Below are 25,878 nucleotides of genomic sequence, written 5' to 3'. Positions count from 1 at the left end.
GGACCCTATACATGGTGTTCTTTTACAAGGACACTGCCCTCCAGGAGACCTCATTTCCTAAGCCTATCCTAACTTGCGTTCCTATATCAAAACAAATGTATTGGTCCAGGGTTCTGTTGTTTTGGGGTCCCAGTGTGGCAAATTAATATGATAAATTATGTTTAAGGCTCTAAATAAAGTGCTACATGAAAGCAGATTCAGGTCTTATTCATTTCTTTTTCTTCTTTCCTTCCTTCTTTCTTTCTTTTCTTTTCTTTTTTTTTGTTTTTTTGAGACGGAGTCTTGCTCTGTTGCCCAGGCTGGAGTGCAGTGGCACAATCTCGGCTCACTGCAACCTCTGCCTCCCAGGTTCAAGTGATTCTCCTGCCTCAGCCTCCCGAGTAGCTGGGATTACAGGCGTGCGCCACCACGTCCAGCTAATTTTTGTATTTTTTTAGTAAAGACGGGGTTTCACCATGTTGGCCAGGATGGTCTCGATCTCTTGACCCTGTGATCCGCCCGCCTGGGCCTCCCAAAGTGCTGAGATTACAGGCGTGAGCCACTGCGCCCGGCCAGTCTTATTCATTTCTATGCTCCTGTCCCTAGTTTCTGGGTCACATTTGGAGAGGTGAGATGGAACTCAATTTGAAGTTACACTCAATTTGAAGTTACACGTGAAAAGGTGGCCGTGTTTTAGAACATCCTGACATTTCAATAGCTCCCTTTATTCATTCAACAAACATCTGAGTGCATACTATGTGCAGGGAATACTCTACAGGCCATCGGCTTTCGAACTTTTGTGAACTTCAGCATCACCTAGAGGCCTTGTTAAAACACAAAGTTCTGAATCATAGATTCTGATTCAGGAGGTCTGGATGAGCCCTGAGAATTCAATTTCTAACAAGTTCCCTGGTGCAGCTGATGCTCCTGGTCTGGGAACCACACTTGGAGAAAAACTGATAGAGGGCAAGGCAGGAGCCAAGCCCCTGACCTCCTAAGACGCGGTCTAGGGTGGTTATTATGTCAAAGAGACTAACGATGCAGATTTTCTCATCTTGGCAGGCCAGTGGGGGAGACACGCAGGAGGCCTGGAAGCCCCTGGAGCTGTGGTCTGTGGCTGCCACCCCCGGAGTCAAGCACAAACAGAAGTCAGCTGTGCTGCGCCCATCCCTGCGGCGCCGTGAAAGAAGGCGCAGGAGGAGGGAGCCCTCACACCTCCTCTCGGGCTGGGGCCCCACAGCGGCGAAAGGACTGAGGGAGTGATCGGGGGTCGCGGGGATCCTTCCGGGACGGGCCTCCGCGGGAGGAGCTCCGGAAAGCCGCCCTCCACCTACGAGGCCCCGCCTGCGCGGGCGCTCCACTAGCGGTCGGGGTGGTGGTGGTGGTGGCGGCGGCGGCGGCGGCGGCGGCGGCGGCAGCGCGGGGCGGGGCGCCGCGACCCCTGTCCCTCCCCTGGGCCGAGCGGCAGGCGCGCTCGCACCGCCCCCGCCCCCTCGTCGCAGTCGCTGCCGACCGGCTGGCTGGGCCTCGCGGCGTGAGGACCCCGGCAGCGCCGCAGTCCCGCGAGCCATGGCCCAGTCCGGCGGGGAGGCTCGGCCCGGGCCCGAGACGGCGGTGCAGATCCGCGTCGCCATCCAGGAGGCCGAGGACGTGGACGAGTTGGAGGACGAAGAGGAGGGGGCGGAGACGCGGGGCGCCGGGGACCCGGCCCGGTACCTCAGCCCCGGCTGGGGCAGCGCCAGCGAGGAGGAGCCCAGCCGCGGACACAGGTAGGCGCGGCGGCCGGCCCGGGAGGTGGGCCCCGAGGGGGCGCCGGGCCGCGCGCGAGTTCGGGGCGCTGACTGCGCGCGACAACTCCTCGGGCAGAGGGGGTTGAGTCAGCCCCGCCGCCGGGGAAGCAGCTCCGGGCCGAGCCCCTGAGTCAGAACCGGCCCGTGGAGGCAGCCGGTGCCCCAGCCCGCAGCTTCGTCGCCCCACCGAGGCTCCCAGGGCTGGCGGCCGGGATCTGAGGGGCCTGGACGTGGGGATGTTCAGGGATCCAGGAGGAGGACTTTCACGGGCCATCCAAGCCACCGCCTCCTCTGGAGGAGGCCTCTTCTCTGTGGGCTCCCCCAAGACACCACCTCCCCATCCCCGCAAAGTCCATCCCTGCCCGCCTTCCCCTCCCTTTGCGAGTGGTCCCACTTACCCTTCACTGCCGTCATCGCCCTGCCTTTCTCAGTCCTGCTGGCTGCGCTCAGTCTTTAGGTGGTAGCAGGCCAGGTACAGCGGACACTTGCTGATGAGGGATTCCAGGAGGTGGGATTTCATGGTAATTTGAGACGGATACAGGACTTGCTGCCTTACATCCTCCGCCCTGGGGTATTCCCATTTTCACATAGCCTTTCCCACCAGACCTTTATGTTTGCATCATCTTGCTGCCTTGCGGCGGAGCGGGGTTGGGGCGGGGGGGGTTCCTGGGTTTTGGGTAGTTTGGAGCAGCTATGGCACTTGTTTAACCTTGTCCCGGGTCCTGAGCTTTGTCCTCAGGCACTTTGGCTCCTATCCACTAATGCCCAAGCCCTTAAGGACTAGTGTTTTGTTCCTGCTGTTGAAAGGAGATAAAACATAGACATAGACATGAAAGTGGGGAAACGACAGAACTTGCACATTCTGGTGGATGCCAACGGGCACTTATTAGGGGCTCTCTTTCTTCTAGGACCCTGTCCCAGGCGTTTAGTTGTTAAGGTTCTGCAGGATTGTCCTGGCAAGCGTATATCTACTTCACTGGGAGAATACTCAACTCAAGGGTGGAAGAATACTGGGCCCAGAGCAATTCTCTATTACTGGCTCACCCTTCCCCAGGTTAAAGGGTCAGACTTCTGGACCCAGAGATTCGGGGCAAACCAGTAGAGACAGTTGTTAGGGGAGAAAAGTCAGCCCACCAGGGTAGGGCAGGAAAGCTGGACCATAGCATATGACAAAGTAGATAGATCAGTGCTTTATAATGCAAGGCCTGATTCGTTTAGCTCTGTGCTAAGTACCGAGAGCATAAAAATGATGAACCCTTAGTCACTGACAGCTCACAGTCTTGAAAAGGCAGTCCCCTAGTCAGATAATATCAGAGTATGTAAAATAGTCCCGAGTGGTTTATCCTTATAACTTTATTTTCCTGTGGCAGTGGCAAATAGCCATCCCTATCCTGAGGGCTAGATTTGTGAGATTGTATCATTAGCCAGGATTAAAGCTCTACTTATGTTTAAGGCCTGGAAAGATCCCCTGTGGAGGTCTAGGAGAAACCAAGCCTCAGTATGTGTAGGCCTCTTGCCTGAACCCCTCTTGCACTTCCTCCAGAATTGCCCAGCTCCCGTGGCTTGAGTCTCAGCAAGTGTTCAGTCTGAAGCCTTTCCTGCTGCCCACTGGCATAGAGTTGATCCCAGAAAATCCCTTGGGTTCCTCAGGGAGCTGACAGAGCCTAGTGGGCAGGCACCCAGAGCACGAGGAGATGTAGCCAAGAACAGGATCCACACTATCCCCTGTTTGGGCCCAGGCTCGCATGGCAGCAGCCATCACCCGATATGAATGTTCTCAGCTCCTGGAGCCTACAGGAGAAAGCCCAGATTCCTCAATCTGCTCATTAAGATGCGACACCCACTCACATCATCTCCTCAGCCCATTGCTTCCTTCCCTGCCTGTCAACAGTTCATGCTCCCGTGATTCCATCCAGTTCCTTGAGCATAGGGGGCTATTTTGTGTCTACGTGCCTCTGCACCCCCACCTCTAGGTCCTCTGATTGACTGATTTCTAGTCAGCCTTTAAAACTTCACCGCCTCTTCTCCACCACCCCCAATCCCCACCCCAGAGCTGGCTGTGTTTCCTTTCTTCTCTGTTGCTGTAGTACTCTGTACATTTTATGCCTAGCACCTTCCACAATTGTGATTCTATCATTGTGTCTCCCTCACAGGAATAGGAGCTCGGTGAATTCAAGGACCATGCTTGCTTCATTCATTGTATCTTCAGCACCTAACACAGCACCCAGCACATAGGACATGTTTGTTGACTGAATGCGTATCTCTGTCACCACACTCACTCCATGGTGTTGAGATATTTGTGTTTCCCCTCCCCTAGACAATGAGATCCTTGAAGACAGCTGCCTTATCTTACTCCTTTTTGTATTTCCATACCTAGCTTATATAAGGGAACAGAATACCTAATACCTAGCTTATATAAGGGAACAGAATAAACGAACAATAAAGAAAAGTCTTTACAGCCTCTAAAATGTTCATTGATCATCTCCCCACATCTCATTCATTAAAAAGATGCCTTTCCTTTTATTCTCACCTTTTTAACGTAAAAATTTTCAAACATAAAGAAAATATGAAAAAATAGTACTATGAGCATTCATATACCCATAATCTAGATTTAACACTTAACATTTTGCCATATTTGGTGAATGGATATACAATGTATGTGTTTTCCCCGAACCATTTGAGGTATGTTTTACACAAGATTATACCTTAAATATTTCATTTTGTAACCCTAATGACATTCCCTATGAAGCCCTAACACTATTATTGCAACTGAGAAAATTAGCTATCATTCCCTAATGTAATCCTGAAGATAAGCTAATAGCCAAGTTCCACATTCAAGATTCCCCAAATAGTGCCACAATTGTCTTTTACAGCTGTTTCTTTTTTCCCCTCAAACCAGAATATGGTCTGGATTGAGGCATTTGCTTCTTATGTCTCTAGACTCTATTAATCTAGAAACTTCCACAATTTCTTTTTCCCTAATGCTTTGCTATTTTGGACAGAAGAGGTCGGACGTCTTGTTGAATGTCTCACATTTTGGATTAGTCTGGTAATGTTCTCATGGTCTTATTTTACTTGCTCTTTTGTACCATATGCTTCTTATAAACTGGAAGTTAGGGCTAAGGTTTTGATTTGATTCTGTTTAAACATTTTGTCAAGAATGCCTCATATTCCGTGCCTGTAACTTGATGTTCCATCATCTCAGGAGCCATCCCACCTTTAGTGATGCTAAATTTGACCATTCGATTAAGGAGATTTCTCCGTCGTACAGATTGTCTTTCCCTTTGCAGTTAACAAGTTATTTGTGGGCTTCTCATCCTGGGTTCTGTTAAGTTGATGTATCACATTTATTGATTTGCATATGTAGATCCATGCATGCATCCCAGGGATTGATCGTGGTGAATGATCCTTTTAAGATGCTGTCGAATTCAGTTTGCTAATATTTTGCTGAGGATTTTTGCATCTATGTTCATCACGGATATTGGCCCATAGTTTTCTTTTCCTTGTTTGGCTTTAGTATCAGGGTTATGCTGGCCTTGTGAAATGAGTTTGGAAGCATTCCCTCCTCTTCAAAGTTTTAGAAGAGTTTGAGAAGTATTGGTATTAGTGGTTCTTTAAATGTTTGGTAGAATTCAGCAATGAAGCCATCAGGCCTTGAGCTTTTCTTTGATAGGAGATTTTTGATTCCTGATTCAATCTCCTTACTTGTTATTGGTCTGTTCAGATTTTCTATCTCTTCATAATTCAGTCTTGGTAGGTTGCATGTTTCTAGGAATGTATGCATTTCTTCCAAGTTATCAATTTATCTTGCAATATTCTTTCCCCAGTGACTTTTCACTTAATTATTTTAGCATCTATTGATGATCCTTACCTAAGTTGGTTATTTCACTGGGGACTGGAAATTGAGGATTTTCTAATTTTCACATTTTTTGTACACTTATTAGCCAGCATTGCTCTATTAAAAAAAAAAAAAGCTTTGTCTCATCATCTGGATTGAACAAAAGTTTCTCCTAAAGAGGCAAAAAAATGCTTATTTCCCTTTAATTACAGTTTTCAAAGAGATAATTTGATATAGTAGCACACTAAATAATTTAAATGAGGGCTCTTCCTCAAGCTTATACTCTCCCTCTTTCTCCGATTCATGGATTTGTATTTATTCACTTTTTAATAATTAGTCACAGTCATTTTTGGTGCTCAAAATGTCTACATTGCAGCCAGCAGACCCCCTTGAAGCTGGCCTCCTTGTGTCTTTTTGTTACATGCCCATTAGTCTTTAAGCACTTCTTTGCTTTCTGGTATTACATATTCCAGGCATAATTTGTACTTTTCCTACTCCAGTCATGGAATTCAGCCATTTCCACAGGAATCTCTGGTTTTTTCAAATACCAGTAAGAAAGTATTTAGAAACCAAGACCTGGAATTAGGAAAGCTAACTTCTGCCAGAGTATTGTTGCTTTCAGAGCCTTTCAGTGGACAGAACTAAGAAATACATATATATGTGTATATATATATATATATATATATATATATATTTTTTTTTTTTTTTTTTGAGACAGAGTCTTGCTCTTGTCGCCCAGGCTGGAGTGCAATGACCTGATCGTGGCTCACTGCAACCTCCACCTCCCAGGTTCAAGTGATTCTTCTGCTTCAGCCTCATGAGTAGCTGGGATTACAGGCACCTGCCACCATGCCCGGCTAATTTTTGTATTTTTAGTAGAGACGGGATTTCATCATGTTGGCCAGGCTGGTCTCAAACTCCTGACCTTGTCATCTGCCTGCCTTGGCCTCCCAAAGTGCTGGGATTACAGGCGTCAGCCACCATGCCCAGCCAAGAAATATGTTTTTTAAAAAACACATATCAATAACTCCAATTCAAATTTACATTACAGGATTTTTGCTGTTTATTTATTATACTGAAAATCTTGGTTCCTGATAACGTTAACATAATTACTTACTTTCTTTGTCTTACAATGTGTAAAAATGAGTCAAAGTTATAATATTAAATATTAATATGAACAATTAAAACCATTGAGCCACCTGCTTTTCATTTAACAACACAATCTTCTAGGTTTCTCTTTTTTTCCACGATGTTTTAGGGACATTGTACAGGCTGTCTTTTTCCCTGCTTTGGATGGTGATAATGAAAGTCTCTACTTTTTTTTTTTTTGAGACAGAGTCCTGCTCTGTCACCCAGGGTAGAGTGCAATGGCGCCATCTTGGCTCACTGCAACCTCCGCCTCCCAGGTTCAAGTGATTCTTATGCCTCAGCCTCCCGAGTAGCTGGGATTACAGGCACCTGCCACCATGCCTGGCTAATTTTTGTATTTTTAGTAGAGACGGGGTTTCACCATGTTGGCCAGGCTAGTCTCGAACTCCTGACCTCAAGTAATCTGGCCGCCTTGGCCTCCCAAAGTGCTGGGATTACAGGCATGAGCCACCATGCCTGGCCTCTTACTTTTTTATTAATGTCAATTTTTTGTCAGATGTGGAACTGACAAAATGTATATATGTACATATATACATTTATAAATATATAAATGTATATATGACAAAATTATATATGTAGTCTCTACTCCATACTATGAATCATTATTTAGACCTGCAGAGACATCCACTAGTTGCATATCCCTTTCCCAGGCTCAAGGGCTTATGCCAGAACATCATGGCAGAAGACAGGGTCAGAGAGGAAGTTCATGTCTCTGTAATAAATATATAAGAACCCATGGGCCACCCAAGCATAAGATGTGCCCCCGGCTAGCACCATCCAAAATATGGTTTGTAAAAGGGTGATGCCTTTAACAAAGTTGAGAACATACCTGTGTATGTTTTCAATCTGTCTCAGTGAGGAATCTTTATCTTTTGAATCTACCCTGGTGTTTTTATATTGCATTATCAATTTGTCCTTTTTGAACCATTTCACATTCATTATCTTGTTCTAGAGGTGAGTCAAAAGAAATCTCACACAGACAGGACCTGGACCCTAGTGTTTTTCATAAATGATGTTTCTCTTTTGTGTTTGGTACCTTCCTTATTGGTGTCCACCATTTTCTTGGTCTTGGTGGCCAAAATACCATATTCCACCATCTGCAATGATAGACGATGAGTCCGAGAAATCATTCCTGGATTGAAAGTTGTGGTGAGGGTCTCATTATTCCACCATTTTAGTTTGGATATTTTCCCCCTGTAGGGTATCATTTGATTAACTGTGCAATCAGTTTAACCAGATTCGATATTTTATGAAAAAAGTAGCCTTGGATGTTTTATGCTACAAATCATTTTGTTTCTCTAAATCATTTACAAATATGATACACCTGTAATCCCAGCACTTTGGGAGGCCAAGGTGGGCAGATCACGAAGTTAGGAGTTTGAGACCAGCCTGGCCAATATGATGAAACCCTGTCTCTACTAAAAAATACAAAAACTAACCAGGCATGGTGGCACGCACCTGTAGTCCCAGCTACTCAGGAGGCCGAGGCAGGAGAATCGCTTGAACCTAGGAGGCGGAGGTTGCAGTGAGCCAAGATCGTGGAACCCAATTACCTGTTTTAAAATGTACCCCTTTATTTCTACCTATTTCTCACAGGTTTATAGCTATAACAAAAGACCTCATCACTCCCAGTTTACAATGTTTTGTTAAAAAACAAAACAAAGCAAAACCTTAAGTGTAAAACTTTTTCAAGCCTCCTTGAAAGGCCACTAAGAACATATTCATCAGAAACCATACTTCCTCCCTCAAAGGATCCTGATAGGTATGATTTGCCCTCAAAACTATTTGCTTTACATTGGTGATACTTTTTAAATTCCCATTACATGCAAGGCTCTGGGGTAATACTATAATGAAAGAAACCAGCTTGAGTTCTACTGTCAACTCAGTGTTCAGGCTGCTAATAAAATGTGCACACAAGTAGCTATAATACAAATATAGATAAGTGTTGGGAGAAGTAGAAATGATTTTTTTTTCCTAGGAGAATTGCATTTAAGATGGACCTTAATGTGTGACTAGAATTTAGACCTGAAAGAGAGGAGCAAGGCATTCAGAGACAGGAACAGCAAGCTCAAAGGCACAGAGTCCAGAAAGCTTGTGACACTTACGGATAACTATGTCTTTCTGTTTGTTGGAGCAAAGGATCTGAAAGGAAACTGATGGAAATAAGTTTTGATGCTGGTTACAGCCAGATTCTAAGTGAATCTGAATAAGGAGCTGAATACTTTGTTGGTTTTTTTTTTATTATGTATGTATTTATTTATTTATTTTTTGAGACAGGGTCTCACTCTGTCACTCAGGCTGGAGTGCAGTGGCGCAGTCATGGCTCACTGTAGCCTCGACCTCCTGGGCTCAAGCAATCCTCCCACCTCAGCCTCCCAAATAGCCTAGACTACAGGTGTGCACGACCATACCTAGCTAATTTTTAAATTTTTTGTAGAGACAGGGTCTTGCTACGTTGCCCAAGCTAGTCTCGAACTCCTGGCCTCAAATGACCCTCCTGCCTTGGCCTCCCAAAGTGCTGGGATTACAGGTGTGAGCCACCGTGCCTAGTTGGGAGCTGAAGAGTTTGAATTTTATTTAACAGGAAATAGAAAACCTTTTATTATTATTATTAAAGTAAATCAGTGACATCAAGTAAAGCAGCGACATACTCTAGCTGTTCTTCAAAACATGTAATATGGCACAGAGTGGAGGAGGCTGTAGCCTAAAATATAACATGGGAGGTGGCAGGAGGTGGGAAGACAGAACCCTAGAAAGACTGTGGTTGGGAAGTATACCAAAGATGCAGGAGTAAAAAGGGCTACAAATATCTGAAAGGTAATTTAAATTCTTCCTTTAGAACAATTTCCTAGCCTCTCTGTCTGCCAGTGAAAAGTAGCAGGTATTTTATTTTTAAGGGGGAATAAAAAGAGACAAGATTATTTTCTAGAGGAACTGAATGAGCTCACTACGGAGATCTAGGGATGCGAAAGCAGAGCTGGCAGCTGCAGAGTAAAGCCTTCCCCATTTGAGTAGAGCCCCCAGCTTAATGATTCCCTGCTGCTCACCCTCGTGTGAAGCCGGCCTCTTGGCATACCCTACCTGTGTACATACAGCCATCTAGGAAGAAAACCAGTGGGAGTGTGCAACTGCAGAGGGAACCCATACAACCCACCAAGAAAAAGCAGCATGTACCTTTTGTCTTCACAGTGAATAGATGTGGAGTATAACTCCCCACACCCTAAGTGTGGGCTGTGTACAGTGGCCTTCTTCCAAAAAGCACAGTATGGGAGTGGGGATAAAGGGAGTAGTTTTACAGGGGAGAAACCTGACAAACACTACCTCAGATAGGTGATCAAGGTTAACATCCACAGTGATCATTCATGGTGATAGCATGTACCCTGATAGGATGTGCTGAGAATGGAAATTTACCTCTCTGGTCCTCCTCCCAAAAGCCCATAATCCAAATCTAATCATGACAGAGAACATCAGAAAAATCCCAGTTGAGGGACATTCCACAAAGTACCTAACCAGTACTTCTCGACACTGTCAAGGTCATCAAAAACAAGGAAAACTGTCACAGCCAAGAGGAGCCTCAGGAGACATGACAGCTTAATGTATTAATGTACTGTGGTGTTCTGGATGGGATCCTGGAACAGAAAAAGGGACAATAGGCAAAAACTAAGGAAATCTGAATAAAATATAGACTTTAGCTAATAATAATATATAATGAACTAATGAACTTATTGTAATTAGTTCATTGGTTGTAACACATGTACCATACTAATGCAAGATATTTATAACAGAGCAAGCCTAGGTGTATATATGGGAACTCTGTACAATTTTCACAACTTTTCTGTAAATCTAAAACTATTCTAAAATAAGTTTGTTAAACTCTTTAATAAAGAAAAAATGGATTATTTATTAGTCACCTGAAGAAAATCAGTGGCATGAAAGTTAAATGGAAGAACTGACCCCAAAGGATACAGAGGTGATGATGTTGAAACAAAAGACTCAAAAATTTATACTCCAACTAGCACCCTGAGAGTGAACTTAAGATACTGTATCCACAAAACAAGAGTAGGAAAGTCTTAGAAGGGAATGATCTGAGGATCAAAAAGAGTTCTTAGAAACTAAATAAATAACTACTAAAATTTAAAAATTCCGTAGGAAAGGTTAGAATATAATGTCAAAGAAATCTCTTAGTGTGTAAATTACAAACAAAGACAAAGACAGATCACATGAAAGAAAAAATAAACATAGAGGACCAATCCAGGTGGTCAGTCAACTAATAGGACTTTAAGACAAGAAATGTAATCTTAGCAAATGACTTAGCCATGTAGCGAACAGTGTTTACATAGTCATAATAATAAAATACAACTGATTGACTTTCAATTTTCAGTATGTGTCTACAGATAAAATATAGAATATTAGTTACTGAATAGAATGAAATATTATGAACCATGGCAAGATGAAATAAAAGTACATCTGATGCAATATGGAAGGTTGGAAATAGATGAGATGGAAGAGAGGGTAGGACAGTAGTGTGTAATATATCACATGTAGCAAGGAATTGAAAAATACTTTTTAATGTTTATGGAATAAGAAACCACTTAAAGTATATTATTTTAAAACACAAATAGGGCTGGGCATGGTGGCTCACGCCTGTAATCCCAGCACATTGGGAGGCTGAGACAGGCAGATCACATGAGGTCAGGAGTTTGAGACCAGCCTTGCCAACATGGTGAAACTCCGTCTCTACTAAAAATACAAAAATTAGCTGGGTGTGGTGGTGCGTGCCTGTAGTTCCAGCTACTTGAGAGGTTGAGGTGGGAGAATCGCTTGAACCTGGGAGGCAGAGGTCACAGTGAGCCGAGATCGCACCACTGCACTCCAGCCTGGGCGACAGAGTGAGATGGTCTTAAAAAAAAAAAAAAAAAAAAAAAAAAAAAAGAGGGTTGGGTGCGGTTGCTCACGCCTGTAATCCTAGCACTTTGGGAGGCCGAGGTGGGCAGATTGCCTGAGCTCAGGAGTTTGAGGCCAGCCTGGGCAACACGGTGAAACCCCGTCTCTACTAAAATACAAAAAATTAGCCAGGCGTGGCAGCGTGCACCTGTAATGCCAGCTACTCAGGAGGCTGAGACAGAAGAATCATTTAAACCCAGGAGGCAGAGGTTGCAGTGAGGCAAGATCATGCCACTGCACTCCAGTCTGGGTGACAGAGTGACACTCTGTCTCAAAAAAAAAAAAAAAAAAAAAGACACCCAAACCACAAATAGAAGGCTAATAGAAGAACAAAAACTAAAAGAAAATTTGAAGAAGGGGTTATTTAGGGACATAAGTCATAAGTGACCCCAAATACTCATTTTATATAGTAAGACATGAATAGAGAATGACTACAGTTGGCAAGTGAGAAATAGAGCTATAAGCATATTTTATAGAGCTATGAGATAACTCTCCTAAGAATTAAATGGCTGAAGAGAAGTTACCTCTAGGGAGGAAAGGTGGAATGGGGAATTGTTGGTTTCTTTATAAGTTCCCTACTATTTTATTTTAGTTTTTGCTATGTTTATCTATTACTTTAATTTTTTGGAATCATGTTTTCATGAGCTATTAATAGTGTCCAAGGGAGAAATAATGAGGATGGTTGGAATGGCAAAGAGAGAACAGATGGGAGGCCCTGCAAAATGAAATAAGCACTTTATAATTGACTAAATATGGGGGGCAAAAGAGAGAGTGAAAGGACACATCCTAGGTCTTGAGCTTAAGTACATAGAATAGTGAATAGGGAAAGTAGTTGGTGGGGTGGGTTGGAAGGGAAGATATATGATTGTCACAGGATGGTTGTAATCAGCAATAAGTTGACAATATTCAGGTTTAAAGGATATAAACAATATTCATAAAAGATATGGTATCTTTTCCCTTTTGAAGGCTATTTCACAAACAGGAAACAACGCAGCCTGCTCCTGGATATAACATAGGCCTTCCAACTCCCCCAAGATCCCCCTTTGGAGGTGCACAGTTGCTGCTGACAGCACTCATGCAGAGGGTGGAGTCCTCCAAGTGCAAGAAGCTCACCTCTGCACTCGCATAAGGGTTTATGTCAACTCCACAGTATCACCCACCTGTTCTGGAATCTCTGGCTATCTGCCTGTCTGCTCAGTGAGTGCAAATAATTGATGCAGAGTCACCCCCGATACATTATGGATAGTCTACTGTGAGACTGTGTGAAAGGAAGGTCAACTTCCCAGATAGAATGCCTGTTGATAGGCCCAGGCTTCAGTCCTGCCTGAGGTCAGGTTCTGCAGAAGGTGAGAAGTTAGATTGTGGACATATTTAATCCGATGCTACATCAGATTGTCCTAGTGGAAATGTCTGGCATGCAGTTAGGAATTGAGGACTGCAGCTCAGGAAGGAGAGGAAGGTGTGGGGCGGCGGACAGGCTGGGGGGTAGATTTGAATTTGATGAGCTTATAGGAGCTGAAGTGTAGAGGTTGCTAGGGGATAAAGTGTCAGGGATAGATTCTGGGTAACACCTACACTTAGAAATGAGGAGAGAGGCCAGGCATGGTGGCTCATACCTGTAATCCCAACACTTTGGGAGGCTGAGGTGGGTGGATCACTTGAGCCCAGGGTTTCAAGACCAGTCTGAGCAACAAGGCAAAACCCCATCTCTACAAAAAAAAAAATAGAAAAATTAGCCAGGCATGATGGCACATTCCTATAGCCCCAGCTACTTGGGAGGCTGAGGTGGGAGGATTGCTTGAGCTTGGGAGGCTGAGGCTGCAGTGAGCTGTGTTCATGCCACTGCATTCCAACTTGAGGCGACAGAGCAAGATCCAGTCTCAAAAAGAGAAAAGAAAAGAAATGGAGAGAGAAAGAGGAGACATAGAGGGCAATAAAATGGGGAGAAGAATCAGAAAAGAATAAGTCACATAAGCCCAGGGGGGAGAGTATCAAGAAGAAGGTGGTCAATAATGTCAGATCCTGCATCGGGGGCAAGAAGACTGTGTGAGGCCATTCTTGCATTGCTGTAAAGAAATATCTGAGACTAGGTAATTTATAAGAAAAGAGGCTTGATTGGCTCTTGGCTCTGCAGGCTGTATAGGAAGCATGGCACTAGCATCTGCTTCTGGGGAGGCCTCAGGAAGCTTACAATCGTGGTAGAAGGTGAAGAGAGAACAGGCACATCACATCACGAAAGCAGGAGCAAGAGAGAGAGTTGGTGATGGTGGGGGTAGGGGGGAGTACTACATACTTTTAAATGACCAGGTCTTATGAGAACTCACTATCAAGAGGGCAGCACCAAGGGGATGGTGCTAAATCATTCATGAGAAACCACCCCATGATTCAATCACCTCCCACCAGGCCCCACCTCTAACACCGGGGATTACAATTCAACATGAGATCTGGCTAAGACATACATTCAAACTATATCAAGGACCAAGATGGAGAAGAGACACCTGGATATGGCTACAAGTTCTTTGATGGATGTCTAGAGACACAGAACAAGCTGGAGCGAAGGTTAGGAAAAGGGAGAAGGGGTTGTCCAACGGAGGTCTAGAGAAGCTTGATTGGATGAACTCTATCCTCTCCATCCAGTCTGAGATAGAATCATCTGCAGGCAGTAAAGCAGACACGGCAGACCTTGGGAAGATTGGGAAGCTCTGGAATAAGCATTAGAGAGATTGAGAAATTATACTGCCTTCCTTCCATTATGCTTTATTTGTTTATGAGTTTACCTTTTGTAATAGCATCTGTTGCTCTAGTTTGGGAATAGGACTAACTTGTCTGTGGGTCCCTTTGGTAGTGCAGTCACTTCTGAAATACTAGCTATTTGTAGTAAGTTAGACCATTTTGCCAATACCCCTGAGTCTGCTCAAAACTCTTCACTGGCCATTAGCACACACTCGGCCCCATCCCCTGCGATTTACTGACATCTTTGTTAGCTGGGCCAGGAAGTCCCTTTGCATTTGTAGTTATTTTGTCTGTTATATCCAACCCATTTGTTTTTTGTTTGTTTTTGTTTGAGATGGAGTTTCACTCTTGTCACCCAGGCTGGAGTGCAATGGCGTGATCCCGGCTCACTGCAACCTCCGCCCTCCGGGTTCAAGCGATTCTCTTGCCTCAGCCTCCTGAGTAGCTGGGATTACAGGCGACCACCACCACACCCAGCTAATTTTTATATTTTTGGTAGAAATGGGGTTTCACCATGTTGGCCAGGCCGGTCTCAAACTCCTAACCTCAGGTGATGCGCCTGCCTCAGCCTCCCAAAGTGCTGGCATTACAGGCATGAGCCACTGCACCCGGCCTCAACCCATCTGTTTTAACTACTCTTTAGGGGATAAACTTTCCTTAATAAACTGAAATTTGTTCTGTCCATCTTGCGTCTCCTTTTTCATCCTATTGGTTGTCCCACTGATGTCTTCCCTTTGGCATGTTTTGAGGACCTCTTTTCTCCATGTAGTGTTGCTGAGGTTACTATTGTATTTGGCTGTTTAAGTAATAGAAAACCCAACAAGTGAATTAAACAAATAGGATTTGATCTTTCTCATGTAATAATAAAAAATCTGCAGGTAGATAGTTATAAGAGCTGGTCCAACAACTCAATAATGTCAGGGCCAATAATGTCAACAAATCAGGCCAAGCCGATTCTTTTGGCCTTTTCCTTATGGTAGTAAAATGGCTGCTACAGATTCAACCATCACATCCACATTCAAAGCAGATAAAAGGGGAAGGGACAGGGCCAAGAGATTTTCACTTAAGTGTTACCAGCCATAACATTTAGTTTTTATAGCCTCTAGAGTAAAGAAGGCAATTGAAGCCGGGTGTGGTGGCGGGCACCTGTAGTCGCTTCTACTCGGGAGGCTGAGGCAGGAGAATGGCGTGAACCCGGGAGGCGGAGCTTGCAGTGAGCCGAGATGGTGCCACTGCACTCTAGCCTGGGCCACAGAGCATGACTCTGTCTCAAAAAAAAAAAAGAAAGAAGGCAATTGAGAAAGTGTTTGTTATTGGATGTTGGGTGAGTCAGCTTAATGTCTGACGCTTATCATCCCATTTTAACAAGATTTAAAAACAAAACTTTAAAATTGAGTCTCCCTATTATTTTCTTCACTATACATTTTTTTTTTTTTGAGACAGTCTCGCTCTGTCAAACAGACTGGAGTGCAGTGGTGCAATCTCTGCTCACTGTAACCTCCACCTCCTAAGTTCAAGGGATTCTCTTGCCTCAGCCTCCCGAGTAGCTGGGATTACAGGCATGTGCCACCACACCCGGCTAATTTTTTGTATTTTTAGTAGAGATGGGGTTTCACCATGTTGGCCAGGCTGGTCTCGATCTTCTGACCTCAAGTCATCCGCCCACCTCAGCCTCCCAAAGTGCTGGGTTATAGGTGTGAGCCACAACGCCAGGCCTCTTCACTCTACATTTGAGACATCAATAAGGTATTTTAAAAGCCATTCCAGGCTGCCTACAGGCAAATAGCTAAAACTCTTTATTTTTAATCAACCAATGCCTATATTTATACTAATTGTAATTTCTGAATTTGAAAAATTTTAAAATAGATTTATTTGCTTTTTTCTCTCTTGCCAGAATATTTGTTTTTCCCTCATTGTGAGTATTCCACAGTTGCTTCTTTTCTTTTTTTTTTTGTTTTTGTGAGGCTGAGAGCCAGTGAAAATTTTGTTGAAGGACATATATGTATGTGTCTTTTCCAGCTTTAAGTGATCACAGTAATAGGCCTTGTTGAGATTATTGGTCCTGACATTGAGTTGCTAAACCAACTCCTATAACTACCTACCTGCAACTTTCTGCAATCTTCTAATAATGGCATCAGTTATGATGTGGATAATCAATATTCTCTAAATGTTTATTGGTTTGAAATTGTTATAATCCCCTTATGAAAGATTAGCCCTCCTAAGGAAGCTCTGTCCAGGATTGCTTATCAGCTAATGATCTTAGGGAGAGGGAGAGGAGGACGTCTACCCAGGTGGTGCTGCTGGTGATAGCGGGCTTTATTAAGAAGGGCCCCTGTGATGGGATTGTTTCCAGAGTCCATTGCAGGGTCCTAGCAAAACATATAAGGTATTATGTATACTGGCTTTGGAGACAGAGGATTTGAGTTTAAATCCTAGATCTGCCTCTTATGAATGAGCGAGGGAATGTATCTATGCCTACTGAGCTTTAAGGGTACGCTAGGCACTCTTCTGGATATTTTCATATATTAATTCATTGAATCTTCACAACACTCACATGAGGGTAGGGACTATCATGATTCCCAATTTACAGGTAATAGAACTGAAGTGAGATGCAGTGGAGTTCCTTGCCTAAATTTACTTAACTAATAAACAGGTTGAACATCCTTAATCAAAAAATTCAAAATCTGAAATGCTCTAAAATCGGAAACATTTTGAGCGCCACCATGACACCACAGATTTAACATGGGTTAAAAACTGAGATAGTGACAGCTTTGCTTTCTGATGGTTCAGAAACTTTGTTTCACACACAAAATTATTAAAAATATTGCATAAGATTACCTCAGGTTATCTGTATAAGGTGTATATGAAACATAAATGAATTTGCATTTAGACTTGGGTCCTATCCTTGAGATATCTCATTATGTATATGCACATATTCCAAAATCTGGAAAAATTGGAAATCTGAAACACTTCTGGTCCCAGGCATTTTGGATAAGGGATACTCAGTCTGAACCAAGCATTTGGACCCAGGCAATCTTAACTCTAAAGCCAGGATTCCTAGAGCCGGCAGCCCTAGGAAATTACACTCCCATCTGTAATTCCAGCACTTTGGGAGGCCAGGCAGATGGCTTGAGAGTCAGTGATCATGTATCCACATGGAGATTGCACCACTGCAGTGACTCCTGAGAGGCAGTGATCATGTATCCACATGGAGATCGCACCACTGCACTCCAGGTCTTGTCCTGAACCAGCTAAGAAATCAAGCTTTTATTCTTTAATAAATATGGAGGATCTTACCGAAAGGTCAAGTAACTCTGCTATACTGTCTTCTAGAAACCAGGATTTGAGGGGGTGAAGTAGAGAAGGAAGAATAAGACAGTATATGCGAAAGGCATTTTGCCAGTGGCAGAGTGCCACATACATGTCAGCAGAGGGTGTTATTATAATAATAATTATTATTTTGAGACAGGGTCTCACTCTGTCTCCCAGTCTGGGGTACAGTGGTGCAATGTTGGCTCACTGTGACCAAGACCTCCCGGGCTCAAGCTCTCCTCCCACCTCAGCCTCCCAAGTAGCTCGGACTGTTGGCGTGCACCACCACACCTGGCTAATTTTTGTTGTTGTTGTTGTTTGGTAGCGACAGGGGTCCCACTCTGTTGCCCAGGCTGGTCTCAAATTCCTGGGCTCAGGCCACCTACCTCAGCCTCCCAAAGTGCTGGTATTACAGATGGGAGCCACGATGCCTGGCCAGTTATTATTTTTATGATCCTCCATACTTGTTAAAAATGAAAGATTGACTTCTTAGCTGTTTGGGGGCAAACCTCTCCTTCTGTGGCCATGTGACCCAGTGTCATTTCCCAGGGCTGCCGTAACAAAATACCACGAGCTAGATGGTTTAGAATAACAGAAATATATTGTTTTATGATTCTGGAGGCCTGAAGCCTGAAATCAAGGTGTCAATAGGGCCATGCACCCTCTGAAAGTACTAGAAATGGATCCGTTCTAGGCATCTTTCCTTGCTTCTAGTGGCAGTCTTTGGCGTTCCTTGGGTTTTGCTATATCACCCCAGTCTCTCCCTTCGCCTTCACATGATGTTCTCTCTGTGTGCATGTCTGTGTTCAAATTTCCCCTTTTGATAAGGACCCCGGTTGTATTGGATTAGGGGGTCCACCCTACTCCAGTAAGACCTCATCTTAATTAATTGCATCTGCAGTGACCCCCATTTCCAAATAACATCATATTCCAAGGTACTGGGGGTCAGGACTTCAACATGAATTTTTGGGGGACACAGTTCAACCCCTAACACCCGGTGTCTCCTTCTGGTCTCAGTGGCACCACTGCAAGTGGAGGCGAGAATGAGCGTGAGGACCTGGAGCAGGAGTGGAAGCCCCCGGACGAGGAGTTGATCAAGAAACTGGTGGATCAGATTGAATTCTACTTTTCAGATGAAAACCTGGAGAAGGACGCCTTTTTGCTAAAACACGTGAGGAGGAACAAGCTGGGATATGTGAGTGTTAAGCTACTCACGTCCTTCAAAAAGGTGAGGCTTGGTTCTCAGAAGCTGCTTCAAGGATTTCAAGTTTGTTTTAGGTTGTGGTTCTAAATATTTTTTTTTAACTCCCTTGAGACCTGATGATGAACAATTTTTAAAATTAAGTCTGTGCCTGAAAAAGAGAAAAATGGCTAGGAGAAGGGATTTAGGATTGTTCAGAATATACTCCCACACTATTAAAAGGGTCCTGGGCATTGGGACAAATCTCAGCTGGCAGCAGTTATGAAACAGTATTACTTGTTCTTAAAGTTCAGGCACTTTTGCCAGGCAAGTGGGTGGCTAGGAGGATGTGATACCAGGACAGACGGACTCGAAGGCCTTGAGAGATACCTGCCAGGCCTAAAATTATATGAAATCCAAGCTTTTCATTTGTCAAGTTGAATAAGCAAAGGGAGAGAATGAGCACGCAGAACTCTCAGAAATGAGCCTTCTCTAAGACACACATGCTCTGCCTGTGTGACGCCATCATCCTCATCTATACAATAGGGAGATGAGATTTGTAATTATTGCTGCCATCTGGGCAGCAGACTGCTTGTCCCTGCCATATATAGATCCAGTGTTTGGGCTGTGTACTGTCTACTTCTCAGAGAGTTGACAGACTAGTTGGAGTAAGAACTCTGTGTCTCCCTAGGGGAAGTGCATTTACTAGAATGGAAAAGCACCACGCGGCCTGTTGCATAACGGGATGCGTAACAAGTGGGTCCCGGCCAAGTTGTCTGTGTACTTTGTCAGAGAGCACTGGAGGAGAGCTTTTCTCCTTGGACCTCTTCCCTGCCTCACCCACTGGTGTACTCTGCCTGGCCCTGTCGCTCTTTTTCCTTTATTCATTCATCAAATATACTCATTGTCTCTGCTGAGTGCTGTGCTAGGCGCAGGATGTACAGAATGAAAATCATACTCCCCCTTGTCCTTGACAAGCTCACAGTCCAATAAAGGAGAGAGATCTGAAAGATTACAATGTGACCACATACAGTAGGACAAAAGAGAGAACACAGTACTGTTGGGAGCTAGTTGATCAGAGCAACTAACCCTGCCTGGAGAACTGAGAAGTCTTCCCAGAGAAGGTGTCATTGAAATAGGATTTTGGAGGATAAGTAGGAGTTTTCTAAGTACAGGGGAATGGAAGGGATATTTTAATGGCCAGAGAACAGTGAGCAAACCTTCATATGAAAAGTGTTTGTGGGGGAATCCCAAAATGAAGCAGCCAGTGGAATCATCCAGCACATCTCTTTATTCCTCCCCAGGGACCCTGAGAGTCAGCCTGTTTTGCTTTCCTCTTTAAGCTGCCACTTATGGACCTATTTAGGAATGTTCTTCTCTGTTGAAACCTGGCTGCAGAGTACAGACAGACTCCCTAACACCTCCAAAATCAGAGCAAAGATCCTTTTCATTCTGAAGGATTTCCTGTTAATCACAAAAGGGGAACATACATGACAAAGGTAAAAAACACAGGGAAATCACAACGCTTCTGAAACTTTAGAGTTCTTCTAGTAATTGCACAAGGATGAAAGCTCCCTGGTCCCTTTTCTCAGGTGCTACCTGGCCCTTCCTTATGAATGGTCACAGACCCAGGCTTAGGATGCTGAGACTGTAACCGAGATTTCCCAGTGGACCTTGCTTCTGGCTCAGGAGGGATATGCAGTCCTTGCCAGAGCCTGCTTTTCTTGCAGTGAGATGTGGTCCCCCACAGACTTCTGTAGCCCTCTGAGTAAGGCAGTGCTGTGCTTTTCCCAGGTGCTCCTAGCTCAAGCTTCAGGCTTAGGAAATTGTCTCTTTTTATCTCCCAAGTGCTCCCTCCCTAGCTGTTTTCGGAGCAGACTCCACCATGTTTCACCCCACAGTGAGCCACTGCCTGGCTTTCCCACAGCCTCACACTCACCTGCAGTCATCAGCTTCACCCTTTCTGGATTCCTCATGGACTCTGTCCACCAAAATCCGACCCTTTGCCTGGGCCTGCTTCTCTGTGCCCTTGGCCCTGTGTTCTTCTAGTAGCCTAAGTCTGAGCCATTTCACCCAGAAACCACAGGCTACAGTGGACAGTGCTCTCTCTCTAGGAGCCTGTGTATAGCAATGGGTCTGCCAAGGTTTCCCCATCCTGCCCAGTGAGTGAGCCTTTCCTTCCTGAGTTTCATGAAGTTCCTATTTTATGCTCAGAGGCACCTGGAGTTCCCACTTCTTTTGCAGAGCAGCTATGTTGGCCTGTTCTCAGAGGACTCAGGGGGATCTCGCCATTACGGGCTCAGGTTACCCGCCCCGCCCACCTTCACTATTTCTTTGGGATGACTCATTCCCCCTGGCATTCCCTTCACTGGAAGTGGGCCTCTAGAAAATTGCTGTTTTACAGTATAAGTATAGCTTCCCTATACTGCAACATTGATACAATTTCCACCAACAGAGGAGGAGGGAGGGATTATTTCACCGTTCTTAGTGAGGCCCAAGTTGGATTTAATTTCAAGTTGAAATAGTCCACGTCATTCTCAGGAGATATTGCAGTGAAATGTGAAAGATCTTTTGGAACCTTCTCTGTATCAAATGCAGAAATGCAGAAATACTGCTTTAGAGAAGCATTTGAATGTTAAAATCTCCAAATCCTATCAAAATAATAGCATGTAATATTGGAAGTAATGATAGCACATGATTATTTAGTACTCACTGTGAGCTAGACACTATTCTGTTTTATATGTAAATGAGTTTGTATGTGTCTGTACATACATATGTACATGTATATATTGATTCGTTTAATCCTCAGGACAGCTCTTTGAGATGGCACTATTAACATCTCCATTTTCCAGGGCAAGTCGAGGCACTAAGAGGTTGAATAACTTTCCAAGTCTTACTGCAAGCTAGAGGTGGGCCTTTGATTTGTGTATACAGCAGCCTTGTTCCAGAGCCTGCAAATTTAACCTCTAAACTTGCACAGAATGGAATATTTCCATTTTCATGGAGAGTTCTGTTGGACAACACTGCTGTGGTGCCCTTGTTTGAAATGGTAGAACTTGCTTTCATTCACTTATTCATTCACTAGATTTTTGAGTGTTTACATATACCACGTATGATTCTAGACACTAGAATACAGGGATTCTGGTGCTACAGGGATAAGGAAGTGAGGGAGGGAGCTTATAGCATACACAAGGATGGACAAGGACGTTAGATACTATTTCAGATTTGCTTTATGTTCTGCAGGTGAAACACCTTACACGGGACTGGAGAACCACAGCACATGCCTTGAAGTATTCAGTGGTCCTTGAGTTGAATGAGGACCACCGGAAGGTGAGGAGGACCACCCCTGTCCCACTGTTCCCCAACGAGAACCTCCCCAGCAAGATGCTCCTGGTCTATGATCTCTACCTGTCTCCTAAGCTGTGGGCTCTGGCCACCCCCCAGAAGAATGGAAGGGTGCAGGAGAAGGTGATGGAACACCTACTCAAGCTTTTCGGGACTTTTGGAGTCATCTCATCAGTGCGGATCCTCAAACCTGGGAGAGAGCTGCCCCCTGACATCCGGAGGATCAGCAGCCGCTACAGCCAAGTGGGGACCCAGGAGTGCGCCATCGTGGAGTTCGAGGAGGTGGAAGCAGCCATCAAAGCCCATGAGTTCATGATCACAGAATCTCAGGGCAAAGAGAACATGAAAGCTGTCCTGATTGGTATGAAGCCACCCAAAAAGAAACCTGCCAAAGACAAAAATCATGACGAGGAGCCCACTGCGAGCATCCACCTGAACAAGTCCCTGAACAAGAGAGTCGAGGAGCTTCAGTACATGGGTGATGAGTCTTCCGCCAACAGCTCCTCTGACCCCGAGAGCAACCCCACGTCCCCTATGGCGGGCCGACGGCACGCGGCCACCAACAAGCTCAGCCCTTCTGGCCACCAGAATCTCTTTCTGAGTCCAAATGCCTCCCCTTGCACAAGTCCTTGGAGCAGCCCCCTGGCCCAACGCAAAGGCGTTTCCAGAAAGTCCCCACTGGCGGAGGAAGGTAGACTGAACTGCAGCACCAGCCCTGAGATCTTCCGCAAGTGTATGGATTATTCCTCTGACAGCAGCGTCACTCCCTCTGGCAGCCCCTGGGTCCGGAGGCGCCGCCAAGCCGAGATGGGGACCCAGGAGAAAAGCCCCGGTGCGAGTCCCCTGCTCTCCCGGAAGATGCAGAGTGCAGATGGGCTACCCGTAGGGGTGCTGAGGTTGCCCAGGGGCCCTGACAACACCAGAGGATTTCATGGCCATGAGAGGAGCAGGGCCTGTGTATAAATACCTTCTATTTTTAATACCAGCTCCACTGAAAACCACCTTCGTTTTCAAGGTTCTGACAAACACCTGGCATGACAGAATGGAATTCATTCCCCTTCGAGAGATTTTGTATACATGTAGACCTCTTAATTTATCTATCTGTAATATACATAAATCGGTACGCCACGGTTTGAAGACCACCTTCTAGTTCAGGACTCCTGTTCTTCCCAGCATGGCCACTATTTTGATGATGGCTGATGTGTGTGAGTGTGATGGCCCTGAAGGGCTGTGGGACGGAGGTTCCCTGGGGAAAGTCTGGCAGCATCTCTCTTCTTTGGTATGGAATTTTTTCCTTCAGTGACTGAGCTGTCCTCGATAGGCCATGCAAGGGCTTCCTGAGAGTTCAGGAGAGTTCTCTTGTGCAACAGCAAGTAGCTAAGCCTGTAGCATGGTGTCTTATAGGACCAAATCGATGTTACCTGTCAAGTAAATAAATAATAAAACACCCAACTGGGAGTGCTGACTTCGAGGTTATAGATTGTGCCTGACAAAAGTCTGTGCCTGTCTGATAGAGCTGTGGGTGGTATGTCATGAGGCCATGAGAAGCTTAGCAGAGACATCTTTCTTTTCTTTAAGAGAACATTTGAAAATTTTTTTATTTGTACACATTTACGGGCTACATGAGAAACTTCGTTACGTGTTTGTAATGCATAGTGATCAAGTCAGGGCATTTAGGGTTCCTCACTGTACCCCAGGGCAGCCCCAGGGCTCTCCTTGGGCTTCTGGCAGCCTGAGAGGTGTCTCATCACAATGAATTTTACTGAGCAAAGGCAGCTTGGCGTATACTGAGGGTGTACAGTCCAGGACCCACAGCATTGATCTCACCGGGGAACTTGTTAGAAATCCAGATTCTCAGGCCAACCCTAGGCCCACTGAATTAGAAAGTCTGGGAGAAAGGCCTGGAATCTCGGTTTTAACAAACTCTGCAGGTGATTCTGATGCAAGCTAGAGAACCACTGGATGGACAAAGGCTGCAGGACTTGAGGTCAGTCCATTTGACCCCCACATCTCTCACTATTTTGTGACCTTGGAAAGGTTACTAAGCCCCGTGAACCTCATCATCTCCCTGTGAATTGCTTTGTCATGATGTCCATGTCTGGAATGCAGCTGGCCCTCCATACATGTTAGCTCTCTTTCCTTCTCACTTGGGTTAATGTTTGTTATCATCAGGAGCTGCCTTGGTGTAGCAGAAAGAGCATTGGCCTAGATTCCAGTGTTGGCCTATGCTCTGGCTATTTGGCAGGATTTAATAGAGCTTGTTAATAATTATTGAACAGTGATTAGGTGCCAGGGCCTATGCTAAGAGCTTTCCATTCCATGCATTATCTCATTTAATCTGCCCAAAAACTACAAGAGAAATGTTCAGGTATTATCTCTATTTTATTCCAGAAAAAAACAGACTTTACTTGGGTAATTAACTTGTCCAAGGCTTAACAGCTAAATTGGTAGAGTTGGGCTTGAAACTAGTGGTCTGGCTTTGGAGCCCACACTGTTTAACCACTAAGTGGTACTCAACATTTCTGATCTTTACTATCCATATTCAAAAAAGAACCCACCCTAAAAGGTGCTAATATTTATTCAGCACCTTCCTACATGCTAGGCATTTGGTTAGACACATTTCACTTACTCTCAGTGTCCATCATAAGGAATTATTATGCCAGTATCACACATGCAGCTGCTGAAGTAGGAAAATAATATCCCAAACTTGTGAAAATGGACAAAGATAGTATATCCTAAATGATATGGCTCTATGCAAATTAGCAGGTGATTATTATCTAGATAGTAAGATGCTTTGTCCCTTAAGATGCAGAAGAGTTCATATTAACTGGCAAATGCCTCCAGGACTGTTCTGGATTTGCCATTTCCAGCACTACCAGCTGTAGGTAGCCTGAAGGCTTATGCCTAGACCGCCAGGACTCCTGACCTTGGGCAATGTCAGGGCCCCCTCCAACCCCGCCCTATGCTTCCCTCCCTGACTCTGCTCCCATCACCCCCTGCCTGCTCCTTCCCTGCAGCCACTCCACCTGCTCCTTGGCCATCGGGCCATCTGGGCTTCACCAGCTCTTCTTGGCCTGTGACATTCAAGGCTGTTCCACCCTATTATGCCTGTTACACAAGCCACAGCTCTATTTTTAGATTAACCCTCGTGGATCATAATTACTTTTAAAAATACCTACACCCTCACCTTTACATGTGAATACAGATGAACTTGGCCTTCCTTCGGTCGTATTGCCCTGTGTGACATTATACAAGAACCCTGAAGTGGGGGTCAGCAGATCTGAGGTCGAGTCGTGGCTTTTCTACTAAGCAACTGTGACCTTCAGCAAGTCATTTATTTTACTGGTTCACAGTTCTTCCCACAAACCAGTGGATAACAATAAGATGTTCCTTAAATAAGGTCATATATGTGCAAGTGCTTTCTGAATGGAAAAGTGCTTTGCGGGCATTAGTCACTACTTATCCTGCTCTCTGATCATCACCTCCAAAGACAAGCCTCCTTTTGCTGCAATTCTTAACCCTGGCCTCACATTAGAGTCACCTAAACAGCTTTTAAAAACTGCCTATGGGGCTGGGCACGGTGGCTCACGCCTGTAATCCCAGCACTT

At 44.8% G+C, this 25,878-nt stretch overlaps 1 protein-coding gene across 3 annotated transcripts; it reads left to right on the top strand.

The window, feature by feature from the left end:
* The first annotated feature begins 1,377 nt into the window (after nt 1-1,377).
* On the top strand, nt 1,378-23,735 carry LARP6 (La ribonucleoprotein 6, translational regulator). Of its 3 annotated transcripts, none has more exons than XM_003267168.4 (3): nt 1,378-1,748; nt 18,763-18,973; nt 22,169-23,735. In XM_003267168.4, the coding sequence occupies exons 1-3, from the start codon at nt 1,549-1,551 to the stop codon at nt 23,231-23,233; spliced, it is 1,476 nt and encodes a 491-aa protein (XP_003267216.2). In that variant the 5' UTR covers nt 1,378-1,548; the 3' UTR covers nt 23,234-23,735. The 3 variants fall into 3 exon arrangements, with proteins under 3 accessions (XP_003267216.2, XP_030670534.1, XP_030670533.1); XM_030814673.1 differs by lacking the exon at nt 1,378-1,748 and adding an exon at nt 1,819-2,290; XM_030814674.1 differs by lacking the exons at nt 18,763-18,973; nt 22,169-23,735 and adding an exon at nt 3,923-4,237 and having other exon boundaries at nt 1,453-1,748.
* Nucleotides 23,736-25,878: the final 2,143 nt, after the last annotated feature.

Source organism: Nomascus leucogenys, chromosome 6, assembly GCF_006542625.1.
Source record: "Nomascus leucogenys isolate Asia chromosome 6, Asia_NLE_v1, whole genome shotgun sequence".
In the NCBI taxonomy this organism is placed as follows: domain Eukaryota; kingdom Metazoa; phylum Chordata; class Mammalia; order Primates; family Hylobatidae; genus Nomascus; species Nomascus leucogenys.
Note: the sequence above shows the minus strand (reverse complement) of the source record. Positions and strands in the feature narration are given on the sequence as shown.

Coding starts and splice junctions, on each gene's coding strand:
- LARP6 (XM_003267168.4), top strand. CDS start 1,549: ATGGCCCAGTCCGGCGGGGAGGCTCGGCCCGGGCCCGAGACGGCGGTG. Junction 1,749..18,762: donor GAGCCCAGCCGCGGACACAG/GTAGGCGCGGCG, acceptor TTCTGGTCTCAG/TGGCACCACTGCAAGTGGAG. Junction 18,974..22,168: donor TACTCACGTCCTTCAAAAAG/GTGAGGCTTGGT, acceptor TATGTTCTGCAG/GTGAAACACCTTACACGGGA.